Below are 15,774 nucleotides of genomic sequence, written 5' to 3'. Positions count from 1 at the left end.
GGCACTTTACTTGCGGAGGGTTGAGGGTGGGGGATGCGTGTCATCAGCAGGCACACTGCTTTACGCTTCCGCATGCGCGGGTCACATGACAGATGTGACGTCACAGCTCACTTGCCGTGCAAAATATATGCATTATTGCACCCTCCCACCCCCCCCCCCCCACAAAAAAAATACAAAAGTCCATTTTTATAATTTTTGCATGGTGTACAGTCTGGAAAGTACCCGCCTGGCAAATTTCAAGTTTGTTGCATGTCGGGAAGCACGCTAAACATTTTGAACAAACACACATTCACAAATTTCCCTTTCATATATATAGATGTCCATGGTCATCTTGGAACGTCCGCAATGAAGCGGGAGGGCATACGAATGTTGAGTTTAATCTACACCCACGGACGATGACCAGGGGATGGCCTGCTGAATTTAAACCGCGAAGCATATGGAACAAGCGTCAATCGAGCTACCCATGGGCCACATCACCGCCCTTTATAATGCATTGAAGTAGACGGTGCCCACAAATCGCTTGCAGTTATGAGCTACTTCGGATACCTCACAAAATGGACAATAGGTTAAAATAATGATGCTCGTTATTCGTACATTTGTATCTTCGAACCACGTTGGGTCAAGGGGGGTAACGCAGCCCACCGAGCTAAATAGCTTTGTCAGAAGCAACCTGGCCACAAATGATAGCGCTCACCAAGTGGCTTATCACGTGGAAATTTACAGCAGCAACATACTTTAAAATCGTGTTTCTAAAACGTGGAAGTAAAAACTGTAGGACCCGGAGAAAAATCCACACGACCAAGGAGAGACCATGCAAACTCCAAATATGCAGACGTCAGGATTGGGATCAAACCCACAACCTCCTGTATACCAGGCGAGGTAGTTAACATCGCCACCATGGCACCCCTATATAACAACAACACACACTTAGTAGTTTTATTGGTGGTGCAATGGTTCACGCTGTGCTACGAGTCTGGCAACCCCAATGAGTAACTGTTTCGAATGCTTCTGCTACGTGCAGAAGACCACTCAAACTTTGTCTCGTTTGTTAAGTTGTCATAGCTTCATTACTCTAAGAGGGGTCATTCATATATCATACGCATGTAAAAGATGGATATCACAGGCAATATTTAGTGCAGGTATCATTTGCATAATAACATATATTAATACATGTATTCACGCATAGTTATGTAGCTAATGAAGAGGATATGTGGCGATGGTATGTTTAGCCATTAGAATCCCCTGGACAAGAAAACCCAATCAAAAGGCTGAAACCTGAGACCTCACAGCCTTTGCGGCCGACGTGGCCATTATGAACCATCCAAAAGAACAAGACACTCAGCTTCGAGTTAAACCCTGGCGCTGAACACCCCGGTGGTCATTACTCTTTGGTTCTTTCGGTAAGTCACGTAGGTATAAAATAAAAAAAATTAAATCACGACGTTTCAGGCGCAACACAAGCGTCCATCATTAGGTGGGACAACCACAGCAAGAAACAATTGCTGAAGTGGGAAAAAGAGCTGCTGTAACAAGAGGCTATACAGGTAAGAGAGGGGGGGAGGAGCCAGGGAGGAGAGATAGAGAGGGGGGGTGTGGGGTAGGGGGAGTGGAGTGCTGACAAGTGGAGCTCTACTGGAAGGGATTAAAGGGCGAGCAGAGAACAAAATATCGGGGGGGGGGGGGGGGGTCATTGTGGACCCAAAGGAGAGTGGTTGGTGATAGCTAGAAATCAGCAAACTTACCCTGCTTCTTGTAGTACTCTTCCCAGGCTTTTGTATAGTCAGTCTGGCCAGCACCAGCCTGCCCTGTGGGATGCATTCGCGTGCGCACACACAGACGGTGTCAAAGCAAGGCTTACAGCCAACACTGCAAACAATGACACTGCTACAGGCAAACGAAGCCCGGCTCTTACTGCTGTTGTCAGGAACGACTAATGCAGAGCCTGCTCCTCCTGCCAACACAAATGATTAGAATGCTGCTGCCACAAAATAATAACAATGCTACCTTTGCAGCTTACTCCTGCGGCTGTGCAGTCAAGAGTAATTATTGATGCAGCTACTAATGCTGCCAATGAACCAAATACCAAATAATTCACAATGCCATAAACCACCACTCCCATGGCACCATCGTATTCTCAACTCCCAAGATCTCCCTCTCACCTTAAAGGTAATCCAAGCATTTGCCTCTGCCTATCTCACCCCCTCCCCTTATCTTACCTCTCCCCCTTCCCGTCAAGTGCTCTCCGCTCGAGGATCCAGGGCCTTTTGTAAAAGAGCAGCTAATATTGATGAGAGTTTTTTTGGGTTAGAGCACGCAAGTATAAAGTTGTGTGATTAATCCACCACCACCACCCGACATCCAACCAGTAAGGTTTGAAAGTAAATCGACAACATCCACAATTTTAGTACCGTGACGTTTCGCTGGTAATTACATCCGGCATTATCGGGCGGGTCAATGACACGTTTATTATGCTTACGCAATTCTGCCCTGTTGAAATTTTAGATCAACACTTGTGACTGTCCCCTCCATCACCGTCTCCTGAAGTGTCGTCTTCATCGATAAGCGTAGGACAACGCGGTTGCGCTGCGTAGCTCTCCGATATGTTCTCAGGTTGTACCGCGCGTCGTTTGGAACGATGTTTTGACATCTCTCGCACGTGCAGGGTGCGCCTTCTTCAGGAAGCGAATTTAACGTAACTGAATTTCAGTTCCTGAAAAGGCTCCCAGCGTGCATCTTCATTCATAACTCCTCAAACCGATTCTTATTTTTCATACTTTGATACCGACACAAAAGTCCCATGGACATAATTCATCACGCTCGTACATTCCTGCATAATATCTCAGCAGTGTTGGCCCAGTCAATCATAATGGCTCATAATACATTTGAAACATTTGGTAGAAGCACAATTCTTATAGCGCAGAAATATCGCAAGGGCGCCATCTTTCACAGGTGGATCTAGTCAGTGGTGAGCTATGTTGCTCCATGTAACCTTAATGAGTAATTTGCAAAAAACTGTTTTTAAGCATGGACCATGATGCTGGCACACAATGGCCTAGTATTTATGGTTAATACACCCACGGTCATGACCAGGGTGGCATGCCGGATTTGAACCGCATGCTACAGCTGGGCCATGTCACCGCCTCAGTGTATCCGAGCTTCCACGGTGCTGCACGACTCAATAGCACCCACCCCCCGCACTGAAACACAGCCAACTGGTCATCGCTTTTACTTACCGACTTTTTTGTAGTATTCCTCCCATGCCTTGGTGTAGTCGGGCTGGGCAGCTTGGCCAGGGTTTTGGTTCGGATCAGCTGTTAAAGACAAGCATTTAACAGGCAAGAAGGTGAAGGTGTTTGTCAATGCCACTGATGCCAAAAGAGCCAGAGACAAGATAGCCTATTTTCCTTTGCCCAGTGGCCATGTGTCAATACTCTGTCACACCCCACCAAGTACAGGCCATGCTCGCATAATGACGCGAATTGTATACAACGCGATGAATGTAATTGGGGAACGCCTATTGTTATAACACGAATGTGGATTGTATCTATAACGCGATCGAGCGAATGCAACTACGTCACGCGCAAGTAGGAATAAGCGGTCATACAGCGGCTGCCTCGGCATAGCATCATCATCATAATCGCACAAGGCATTAAGATGCTTCTAGCTGCTTTTACCCACGCGCCTCAGAATTTGTTCAGCCTGCGTACGCATCTCACATGTTATAGCAGACTGTGCTTTACCCTATAATATATTTATTGTAACCCAATTTGTCCATAACGCGGTGTTCTGCAGGAACGCATCTACTGCCGCATTATAGAAGACCAGACTGTATTAATTTTAAGCCAAGTGTGCATGTGGGCACACACAAAGGCAAATACACTCAAGTAGACAAACGCAGACACTCAATGAGAAAAAAGATCACGGTGTGAACTTTAGAAGATTGGTTAGGAAAGTGCCGTTAGCAAGCAGCTAGTAAGGCAGGTAGGCAAAAGTGTATGTATGTTCAACATGTTTTGCACCGTGCGTCGCCAACCGTGCTAATTGGAGGTGTGGGGTGGAAAGGACACCGAAATAAACAACTGTTCTAAAGAGATGAGTTTGTCATTGCAGACGATTTCAAAGTGCATAGCTCCAGTGGCTTCCTAATATCAGAAGGAAGAGCGTTCCAAACAGCTGCAGAAGCACATCCGAAAGTGCGCAATGCAATGACTGTCTTTATGTCTGTGAAGTTGCCAGCAATATGCCCAGCCACCTTTGCATTTCCCAATGATCTTTACACACGAACCACAAAGGGTACCTGATATAAATGCTATATAAACCCAAGGGGAGACACAGAACCCAGTTGAAATAATTGCCATGAATATTAGCCTCGGCCAAGTAACCAGTTTCCCGCCAGTGCGCTAACCACTATGCCACCATTCCCCAAACATATGCAAACATATGCATGTGCAAAGTAACACAATATACACAAACAAGCACACAGGCATGCAAACACAAATTAAAAGCACACAGCATGTGCCCTCACAAAAATGCACAATCAGCATGCACACAGACAAGCATGCTCAACACACAAGCAGACACAAAGACAAAGATCCCCCCCTCCGTATAGCCTTAAAATGATGTTAGGGCAAGTGCTGTTTGCGAGGAGCACCTATGAAGGCCAGCATGGCACACGAGGGGGTAGGTGGCCAGCACCACTTACGGCTGCCTTTGTCTCCCCAGTGGCGATGTTTACACACCACACCGGGTTCTCATTTGAGGCCGAGTCGACCTAGGGGAGGTCCATGTCCAGTTCAGATAAGCATCACTGGTGTTGGCCATGACCGGGAATAGAACTCGGGTGGCAGGGTTCTCATAGCACAACGCGCTAATCGCTACACATGCGCGCACACACACACACAAACACGCCTGTAGAGTGAATCAAGTGCTCCAGCGCAGAAGTGGTTCTGTTACCCTGCACAGGGGGAGCTTGTGGAACAGGTGGCACGGCCGGCACCGGCTGGGCTGGCGGGGGCTGCTGGCCAGGCTGTTGTTGGTAGTACTGTGCGTAGTATGCCGCCCACGCCGCTGCATTTGCATCCGCCGCCGCTTTGTCTGCAGAGGGGGGGGGTGGGGGAGTGGAGGAGAGAGTATGATAGGGCATGTATAGAGGTGGCAATACTAAGACAGGGGATAGTATAGGATTGTGTAGGGGGTTGACAGTAATGCCTGCCAGGACATATGTTTCAGAAACATGGTCATTCACAAAACATATTTAACAAAAGCTAAAAAGTTGTGCAAAGAAGCAGGGAGATGCATGCTTGGAATTACAGACAAGGACAAAAATAACAAAATAAAAAACTTATGTTCATGACATAATCTGAACTATTAAGAAATGCTTGTGGTCTTTGGCAGGATAATGTCATGGTTATTAAATTATGCTGGGCGATGGTTAAGAAAATTAAATGCACTGGCAGCCAAGGAATGGACAGTGCCCGAGAGGACGTGCACGGAGGAGATGGAGTCGAGAGATCAGTTCATGTGCCATGTGCTAGAAAGTTGCATCGCAGGACCGTGAGATTTTGTGGTTGTGGTGCAGTGAGTGTGGAGGTATGGTAAGGATGTTAAAGTGGGCCACTGTAATGCTGAGATAAAGCGTGGACTTTTCGGGCTGACAAGTTAATGCAGAGATGGTAGTGGGTGAATCCGCGATCTGCCGTGCACACATCAATAACAACCTCCATTCTTAATATCATCAAGGAAAGTGATTGTGCCAAACTAAGTGCACTTTGAGGCCATCATGTGGAGCAATAACAACCACCATTCGCCACTAAGTGGCGGTGACGTCACCATGGCACTTGTGCCAGGCTGTGTACTTTAAGGCCACATCAAGTGTCCAAACGCCCGCTGGCAGGAGGTCAAGGGACAGACCCAGGTGCCATGGGATGACTGTGAAGCAATACCAACAAAACAAAGATACACCATGTAGCCTTAACAGACTGTTGGGGTAAGTGATATTAGCAAACAAATTTGAAGGCCGGCAAGGCACACGAGGGGGGTAGGTGGCCAAAACCACGCCCGGCCGCCTTTGTCTTCCCAGCGGTGATGTTTACACACCACACCAGGTACTCATTTGAGGCCGAGACGACCTAAGGGATACCCATGACCGGTTCAGATAGTCACTGTTACTGGTCGCGAGCGGGAATCGAACTCGGGTGGCCGGGTTCCTAGTGCAGCGTGTTAAACCGCTACACTACCGCTCCTCGCAATGCAAACACACGGAAGTAAACTTACTCGGATCTGGAGGAGCGCCTGGTTGCTGCCAAGGCTGATACTGGCCGGGCCAGCCTTGAGGGTTGGGGTACGGCTGTGGAGGAGGGGGGCCACTGTGGAAGTGCAATCGAAGAACACGCTACGATCAGTACGAGGAGCAGCGTTTCAATTACCCGTGCAGTGTTTTCCCATATCCGCCAAATACTCACGTGAAAGGGGCTACATCTAACGTGGGGTTTTCAGTTAAAACCTATCTCTAAATCGGTTTGTCAAGGAGTTTGGTGGCTAGTTTTCTTTAAGACATATTCGTTGCCAATTTGTGTTTATGAAGTTTGTAAATAAGGATCAATAAGAAAAAAACATTATTTTCGTATTTCTCAGCAAGAGACAGCATCGTGTTCTCAGCGAGATAGGTACCACAACATTTTGTAGGATTGCCGTGATAATTTTCAACATACGATGTGCTGACCAGGCTGAGGCCATCAAACTTCTCACTGCACTGGAGAACCCGGTTTAATCACAAGAAGCTGACAGGATTCGAACCCAGGGCTCTGCGATGCCAGCTTAGCGCTCGCAACCAGAAGACCCTGGACTCTTTAACAGCCACTTTCCCCTCCGAGCAGAATTCTCTGTCGACCCCAGATGACAAGGCTGTACCGATGCTGGATGGTGCTGACAGCAACAGCTATTTATTTGGTGTAAAACTGAACAGCAAGGGCTAATAAGGCACCGAGCCAAAAACTGTTTGTACATCGTCTCCGATAAAATTAATCTACGCTGCTTGTTAAAACATGTGAAAGCTTAGAACCAAACATTTCTTGCAAGACTTTTTTATGCTGTTGGAATGATAATGGAGGCCGAGGAATGGGTCATTCATTTGTTAACGTAAATGATGATTTTGCGTTAAGTAGACACAGGGACATTGTAACTCATAACGCCATGTGCCAGTGGCATTTAATAATTTTACTTTTAATACAAGTGAGTTTGTGTAATAATACAATTTTGTTCATTGAAGGGTTGCCCGTAACTTAGTAACTTCATATTCCAATTTAAAACTGTTCATCGGGAAATATTGTTATAATTTTGTCTTAACAGGTTTCACGGTGCCGTGCAGTCTGCAATTACTATTATCACTCTCGTCTCTATTAATATGCTATGAAGGAGTCCTAGCCCAAAACGTTGTTGATTATATATTTTTAAGTTGAAGGCGGTGTGTTATTGCCAGCTCTGTCGAGTTTTTTTTATCGCAATGGTGCATTCAAACATATGATCAAAGTGGCTGTGTGGATGCAAAAGCTTCACACTCACTGTTGGGGTGGGGGTCCATATGGCCCGTGAGGACCTGGGGGACCAGGTGGGCCGGGATATGGGCCAGGATGGGGGTAGGGAGCTGGGCCGACAGGTGCACCTGGCGGGCCAGGCGGGCCCTGTGGCAACAGAAAAAAACAAACAATTAATTATGTTACACAAAAAAAGACAACCCCCGAAAAGTCTTAACAGACTGTTGGGGCAAATGTTGTTAAGGGAGCATCTATGAAGGCCGACACAGCACATGAGGGGGTGGGTGGGCAGCACCAAGCCCGACCGCCTTTGTCTTACTAGCGGCGATGTTTACACACTGCACCAGGTACACATTTGAGGCCGAGTGGACCATGTGACACACACAATCAACAAAACACGTTAAAACACACTCACATGTGATCCAGCCCTACTGCCTCATCCCCCTACGGGTAACTCGACACCCGCCACCCACTTACATGCCACTTTCCAAAATCTAACGCCGTCGACAGGGTGGCGCAGTGATGACACTTGTTCGCTAGAAGGGCCTAGGTTGGATTCCCAAATCCGGCACCTCTCCGTGCGGCGTCTCTACGTTTTCCCTGTTCTGTTGACTGTTTGATGAGTGAGCGTGGTTTTTTTTGCGATTGTTGGCTCGCGTTCTTATTTTTTAAACGTTTTTGGTGTGCTTTTTGCGTGTGTGTTAGTGTGCGTTGGCATGTTTTAGCACGCTAACATGTGTTTGTGTATTTGCGTGCATGTTTTTTTACATTTATATGTAGAATACAGTACACTCGATTCGTGTATTGTACTGTATGGGTCGAGTGGTGGTGTACAGTAGTGTGGTAAATATTGTAGCGTGGTCCAGCGTAGTGTAATGTGCTGTGTACAGTGCAGTATGTGCGAGACGTAGTGTGCGAGACGTAGTGTGGAGGGAGAGTGAGCGTGGTGAGATTGAGGTGTCAATAGGGGTGAGCAAGGGGTGAGTGTGGCGAGGCTAAAGTGAGCGTGAGCAGGTTGTATTGTATGTCTGTGTTGAGCAGGGAGTATTGTATGTGTCTGTGTTGAGCAGGGGGTGTCTGTGTACGTGTCCGTCTATGTAGTTGGTGTGTGGGGCGTGTAACCTCTCCACCTTAACAACATTACCAAATAGCCACAGTAAACACGTCAAAATAAGCTTCTGCAAGAGACCTCGGTGGGGGGGGGGGGGGACAGGAGTCTGACGCCTCCTGGCCAAATCCCTACAACACCGTATGGCTGAGGGAAAGACGCTCGCACCAACGAGCTGAGTGCTGGATGGCTAAAACGCAGCAAGCTAAAAACAGTAGGTAGCACAGGTGGTGTACCAGTCAGTCATCCGAGTCAGTCAACCCATGGCACCTGGGTCTGTCTCGTGACCTCCTGCCAGCGGGCATTCAACACTTCACGTGGCCTTAAAGTGCACTTAGCCTGGCACAAGCGCCGTGGTGATGTCACTGCCACTTAGCGGCGAATGGCGGTTGTTTTTATTGCACAAGTCAGTCATTGCAAGTTGGTCAATCGATGGCACCTGGGACGTCACATGACCTCCTGTCATCTAGCCTTTCAAATTTCACGTGGCCTCAAAGTGCACCAAGCCTAGCACAAGCAACGTGGGTGACGTCATCGCCATGTTGTAGAGAATGGCGGTTGTTTTAGTGTGTGGAGTTTGTATAGTCCACCCTCGTTTTGCATGGGTTTCCTCCCATAGCTAAAACCACAATGTAACTGGTATTGGCCAAAAAAACATCCGAATGCTAAAGAAGTGCCTGTGACTTATTCAATCGGGATAACATGTCGCAAACGTCGACCCCCTCCCCACCACAACTTCTAAAACTTGGCAGGACTTTCCTGAAAAGTCGTGAAACTCAAAGACATTCCTGGGTAAACAAAGCGCAATAATAAGATCCGTACAAGCGCACTCCCATCCCCTCCTGGCGCTCACCCCGTGGATGATGCTGTCGATCATGTGGCGCGCATGGTCGATCTGCTGCGGAGACCCGCGCAGGATGAACATCTTGAAGTTGGGGTCAGCGTTGGGCGGCTCGTTCCTCTGGAGCTCCACGCGGGCACCCGACGTCTGGTTGATGTTCCTGATTGTCTCACCACCTGGCGGAGGGGGATCGGGGTGTCGAGGAACCGGCACACACGGAGATAATAAACCAAAGAGGCCCTTCCCTTCACCATAGCCCACAGCGAAGTAACCAATTGCACAACCAAAGTGAGCAACTTAATAACCTGCAACTACTTAAAAAATTATTTTTTTGATAAGAGTGGCCCTTCATGAAGGTGTATCTCAGTGTGCTGTACACATCCCATCCAACACATTTAAAAAAATTTTACCAAGTAAGGCCCACTGAGGTATACAGCTCTTTTTCAGAAGTCACCTGGCCATAAACGATAGTTCAACGAAATGGCTTATGTGGAAATGTAAAGCAGCCAAAGACTCTAACCGCACATTTATAAATGTGGAGGAAAAAACCAGAGGACCTGGCGAAAAATTCACGCAACCACGGGGAGAACATACACACTCTTAAATATACAGCAGGCATCAGGGTTGGGATCGAACCTACGACCTCCTATATACCAGGCGAGGCAGTTAACATTTCCTACCCACAGCATCGCCACAAGGCGACTCGGCACCAGACCTGCAGCCTTAGTCTGCCAAGGGGGCCCATGCTTGCTACCATGTGTAATCCCAATAGAATAATTTGCAGGTATTCATAGCAAAGGTTTTTGGGTTAGATCGCATAAGTATAAATGTGTCGTTAACCGTGCCACCACCCGACAGCCAACCAGTAAGGTTTGTCACGTAACCAAAACGTCCTAATTAGTTACTATTTCAGCCTACTGGTGTTCTGGCAAAATCGCCCGATGACGCAGGATGCAATTACCAGCGAAATTGTAAATATTGTGGGTTTACTCTCCATACTCTTTGGTTCTTTCGGTAAAGTCACATAGGGGGTATAAAATAAAATAAATCACGACGTTTCGATTGCAACACAAGCAATCATCATCAGGTGGGAAAACCACAGCACACTAAATTCACAGCACTCCAGATTCCAAAAAATGGCTCTTCTTGATATTTTGGTTGCCGACCCCCCACTGATCTAGCCAAACGTGTCGGTAGATCCTCCACCACCCCGACATTTTTATGTGTACAGGCATTTAATGCATCAATTATTATTATTTGAGCTCAATGCGGCTAAGTTGAAGAACAATTATTACACCTCCGGTTAGCACGGTTGGCTACGTAAAGTGCGAAAGGAGGTTCAACGTACACACAATTAAGCAGTGAGATACGAATCGTTGATTTTAACGTAGGCTTTCGCGACCAATATTATCCAGAGGTTTTTTGGGTTAGATTGCATAAATATCAATATGTCGTTAAACCCGCTACCACCCAACAAAGCCAATTAGTAAGGTTTGTCAGTAAACACAAAACGTGCCAATTAGTTACTACTTCCGCACACCGGTGTTTTGCAGAGTAAACCACAACATTCACAATTCGAGTACGACGTTATTTAAGGCGGATTTCTCCACAACTATGGCTGTCGCCTGCTGATGCGAAGCGTCACGGTACTCAAATTGTAACCGTTGTAGTGGATTTCCTCTCCAACACACAACCGGTTAGTGCTGAACTAGTTGGCATGTTTTGTTTAGGTGACAAACCTTACCAATTGGCTGTTGGGTGGTGGCGGGTTTGACATGTTTACACAAAAAAAACCTGTTATAGATTGCTGCTTTGTTCGTGTCCCAAGGACATTTCTCCTCCTTTGCGTGTTACACGAGAGTGAAATGAAGTGGGGGGGGGGGGTCTCTGGGGATGGGGTCGAACAACTCTCACCTCTGCCGATGATCAGCCCCACTTTGTTGGTGGGCACTGTGAGGTTGAATTGGTCGTGCATTCCCCCGGGGGGACCCATCCACTCGTTGCGTCCAAAGCCACCGCCACCACCGCCGCCACTGCCACCCCTGCCACGGCCACGACCCATTCCTCCAGGCCCGCCCGGTGGCCCGTTCTGCATACACACAGGGAAACCGTTTCGTGAGTAGTCCTCTGAAAAAGTACGAGTTTCACTTCCCTCGTTTATTCAACTATCGGTCTCACTCGTTTCATGAACCAAAACAGAAAACAATTGTATTTTACCAGGTACGGCCCACTGAGGGGGGGGGGGGGTGGCACGTGCCCCCCCAATGATCCGATCAAAAGAACCAAGAAGAAGAAGAAAAAATAAATCGGCATTTTGCGACTCCCACTGCCACTGTGTAGCATATTATTACGTGCCATAGGAAGCCGCCGTGATAGAATGGTTACCACGCTGGAATTGCAATGCAGAAATTGCCAGTTAGATTTGACCTCCCGGCGATGCAGTGGAAATAATGGTGCACATTATTTTAATCCTCCCCTGCCTCTTTCCATTCAGCAGCATATATATATGGCCGGCAGGGTTACATGTGGCGGGGTTAAATGTGGGTACGTTTATAAATGTGTGGCCAGCGTGGAAAAGTAGACCAAAGTACCCTCAAGAGAGGGCTCTCTTTGGTAGTCAGCTCTGTTGGTGGCCCATCTCCCAGCAGTGGCGAGCAAGCCACTGCAAGGCTGCACTTGTTATCTTTAACCATGCGTGGGAACAGGCTGTTTTGTGCGTGTTGTGGGATGCGTGGTGGGTTCGCGGCCAGGAGAAAACCGACGTCCACCTCACCTGCACGCTCTGGATGAGGTCGTTGATCATCTGCGCTGCATGCTGGCAGCACTCGGGGGGCCCCATAATGGCAGCCATCTTATCAGGGGACGAGGAGTCATCTGAGGGAGGGGAGGGGGGCGGGAGGGAGCTGTTAAGGGAGCTTAAAATGAACGAGCGTGGAATGCTTGCAACTTAAAAAAAAAATTGCAGACATCACAAGCTTTGGATGTTTGGACAATCCCAGTTACATTGTACTCTGTTTTTTAGTTATAGGAAACCAGAGAACCCGGAATAAACCCCACGCAGAACAAATGGAGCACAATAAATGTAAAACTATAAACTTTTTATTTTACCAGGTAAGGCTCACTGAGCTATGTAGCTCTTTTTCAGAAGTGACCTGGCTATCACAAATGATAGCAGCTCAACAGAAGTGGGTTATCATGTGGAAATTTGAAGCAGCCAAATACTTGAAACGCATGTCAAATTCACGGGGAGAGACACCGCAAACTCCAAGGCGTCAAGATCGGGATCGAACCCAGGACCTCCTGTGTACATACCTGTCAACCTATACATTTTACTTGTATTCTTGTACAGGGAAATTGAGTTTTCGGGTCCATACGGAGTACAGCCGTTTCAATAGGGGCAAAAAAATTCTTTGTTTTTGTTTCTCCCTTGTCATGGGACTTTATAGGATGAACGTTGAGATTTGTAAGTGCACGGGGTGACCAATAAGGTCTGAATTGGTCTGTAATAAGGTAGGAACTGATAAGGGGTTGGTAGGTATGTGTATACCAGGTGAGGCAGTTAACATCTCCTAGCCACTGGGTCGCCCGTAAAAGATTATTCGATTATTGTTAAACACGCCCTGGCCTACAGGGAGCTTGAACTCACCTGGCTTGAACTGGATGCGAACTCCGGCCTCGTTCTGAATTTTCTTGATCATGTCACCGCTCTTGCCAATAACGACACCCACGGCAAACTTGGGCACAGGTACCTGGTGGCACAAAGACAAAGATCCCCCCCCACCATTATAGCCTGTAACAGACTGTTGGGGCAAAAGTGCTGTTACTGAATAGCAGCACCAATGTAGGCCGGGACGGCACATGAGGGAGTGGGTGGCCAGCAACATGTCCAGCCGCCTTTTGTCTCCCGAGTGGCAGAGTTTGCACACCGGCTCCGGGTCCTCATTTGAAGCAGAGTGAATCGAACACGGGTCGCCGGGTTCGTAGCGCAACGCTAACCAGTGCACCACCGCTCGCCACCATGGTAGCACACAAACGCTCGCACAAATAATGGTCCCTTCAGTTTACGCTGCCATCGATTGACGATATTTCAACTGACGATCCGCCTCCCACAGGGCCCCCCCCCCCGTTGTTTCGACTCGCGATACATTTGAGTAATTATACGTTTACGATATCACGCAGCCGCCAATCTCGGCCAATCGGAGCGCTCCTAAGTAGACTGAACCCATTTAAGCCACGCATCCTTCTCAGCCTAAGGTAAAAAAAATATGTTCATGCTCTATTCATGCACGTTGTTACGCTCTATTTACCCATTATTCATCCATGTTTCTATGAATATTAATGCTTTAATGTTCTTAAAACGTGTATTTATTCAAATTGCATGTTTAAATATTATAAACTATGTTTTTAGAGTGAAAAAGGTCAACTTCCGATTGCCTTTTAGCATGTATTTCCTATATTCGACTAGCGATAACTTCAATTAACGATGGTTTTCGTGGAACCAATTAATGTCGTCATAACATGGCTATCACTCATTCCCCATTCCATTCATCATCATTTACCGTCATCAATTTCACTTTCACCAAATCCACGCATCACACAGATACACCCCCCCATTGCTTCATCTATTTCGTTCACCTCACCTCCACCGTTACATTCACACACGTTGTTGTTGTTGTTGTACCGTTGTTAATTATCTGTAAAGCGCCTTGGTTAAGGTGCTCGATAAATTCCATTAGGTTAAGATTTTTGGTTGAAGAGATACGTTTTAGAGAGGTATGGGGGGGTTGTTTTAGCTATGGGTACCTGAAGGTAAACCCATGCCAAAATAGGGGATGACCATATGAACTCCACACAGACATGGCACACGTCGGGAATTAAAACCCAGGCACATTTTGCCGAGGCGCAAGCAGTGCCAACTGCATCACCCCACCGCTCTCATGTGGTGGCTTTCCCGATCTCACCTCCACATTGTCTCCCCCTCGGTTGGTGAAGTCCCCGGGCGCAAACTCATCTTTGTCTCTCAGCAGCTCCAGCACGATGTCCTTCGCTTGCTGTGGGTAAGGGTGGATAGATAAGTGTGGTTGGGTAGGTAAGGGTGGGTATGGGTGGGTAGGTAGGTAAGGGTGGGTAGGTAAGGGTGGGTAGGTAAGGATGGGTAGGTAAGGGTGGGTGGATAAGGGTGGGTGGGTAAGGGTGAGCGAGTGGGTAAGGGTGGGTGGACGGATAAGCAGGTTAAAGGACTCATCAGGAACATGGCCAGTAAACAGCGCTGCCAAGTCAAAAATAATGCACACAAGCAGCAGCAGACAGTTGTGCAAGCTGGTCCGACAACTCCCTACTACCCCTTTTCCCCTACCAGCATAGCTGAGCAGGCGAAGCATTAAGAGATGTTATCACGACTACTGAAAGCTTTGCTTTCATCATCAACTGGTGGGTACGCTGCACCGCTATAATTCAGGACTGGTAGGGGGGGGCAGCGAGGGGTTGGTGAACTGGGAAAGTCCTTCCCCTCCCCGTGGCCATCGAGGTCACAATGTCGAGGCTTGCCAGGAGAGGGCGATACAGCAAGAGGATTAATTGACATTCTTGCAGCAGGGTACCGAGTGTTAAATTGTGGGTTTCGCTAGGTTCTCCGGTTCACCTCCGTGTGTTATGAAAATGGTGTTGACCAGACATCCAAAAATAAGGCAAGAGCTTTGGGCAATTGTTTGCACCGATTCTGGAACAGTCTTCCTTCCCGCCTGTCTGCGGTTTACCTGTGCCTCCCTACGTTAACGTTCTACACAGCGTCTTAAGATGCCATTCACACGAATTACACGACATATAAAACGCTACAAACATTTATTGTCCTCTTGCCGTATTGACGGATGCCGGCACATCATTCCACAGTGAAGGCGAGCAACACAAAAGTAGTAACAATGGAAACAAGAGCCCATCTCAACGGCCAACGATGGAATACGAAACCGACGAGGCTACATCAACCTTGGGCTAGCCGTATACCTGAACTTTGTAAGGCTCCCCCATTATCCTAAGTGGCTTGTCGACGCCTGTGGGCATGGGTCCATCCTGGATCATGATCATCCTCACCCCCGCACGCTCCTGCATGTACATACAAGTACACACGCGCAATTGTTATTTCGGCATCAGCACCAGTTTTCGTGTTCTTGGCAATCATCAGTGAGCCATAGCAACATTAACTTTGGAGCACACTCCAACACACCTGTGTGTACAGTTATACACGTACAAAGCATTAACACAAACACTCCCCAGTGCAACCCTTTGTATTACACAAC

At 47.7% G+C, this 15,774-nt stretch overlaps 2 protein-coding genes across 4 annotated transcripts in view; one reads left to right on the top strand and one right to left on the bottom strand.

Moving 5' to 3' along the window:
- Positions 1-15,774, top strand: part of SETX (senataxin) — a 302,333-nt gene that overhangs the window by 83,505 nt on the left and 203,054 nt on the right. The window lies entirely within an intron of this gene.
- Positions 1-15,774, bottom strand: part of LOC144952608 (far upstream element-binding protein 1-like) — a 37,963-nt gene that overhangs the window by 11,575 nt on the left and 10,614 nt on the right. For 2 of the 3 annotated variants that reach the window (XM_078883097.1, XM_078883098.1), the window contains exons 9-19: positions 15,482-15,580; positions 14,443-14,532; positions 13,128-13,230; positions 12,255-12,355; positions 11,396-11,570; positions 9,494-9,657; positions 7,561-7,679; positions 6,274-6,365; positions 4,954-5,094; positions 3,234-3,311; positions 1,743-1,805 (exon numbers count right to left, since the gene is read on the bottom strand). In XM_078883097.1, the coding sequence (XP_078739223.1) occupies positions 1,743-1,805; positions 3,234-3,311; positions 4,954-5,094; positions 6,274-6,365; positions 7,561-7,679; positions 9,494-9,657; positions 11,396-11,570; positions 12,255-12,355; positions 13,128-13,230; positions 14,443-14,532; positions 15,482-15,580 (1,225 nt within the window). The remainder of the gene's footprint in view (positions 1-1,742; positions 1,806-3,233; positions 3,312-4,953; positions 5,095-6,273; positions 6,366-7,560; positions 7,680-9,493; positions 9,658-11,395; positions 11,571-12,254; positions 12,356-13,127; positions 13,231-14,442; positions 14,533-15,481; positions 15,581-15,774) is intronic. The other variant, XM_078883099.1, reaches the window with a different exon arrangement.

This window comes from Lampetra fluviatilis, chromosome 68 (assembly GCF_964198595.1).
Source record: "Lampetra fluviatilis chromosome 68, kcLamFluv1.1, whole genome shotgun sequence".
Classification (NCBI taxonomy): domain Eukaryota; kingdom Metazoa; phylum Chordata; class Hyperoartia; order Petromyzontiformes; family Petromyzontidae; genus Lampetra; species Lampetra fluviatilis.
Note: the sequence above shows the minus strand (reverse complement) of the source record. Positions and strands in the feature narration are given on the sequence as shown.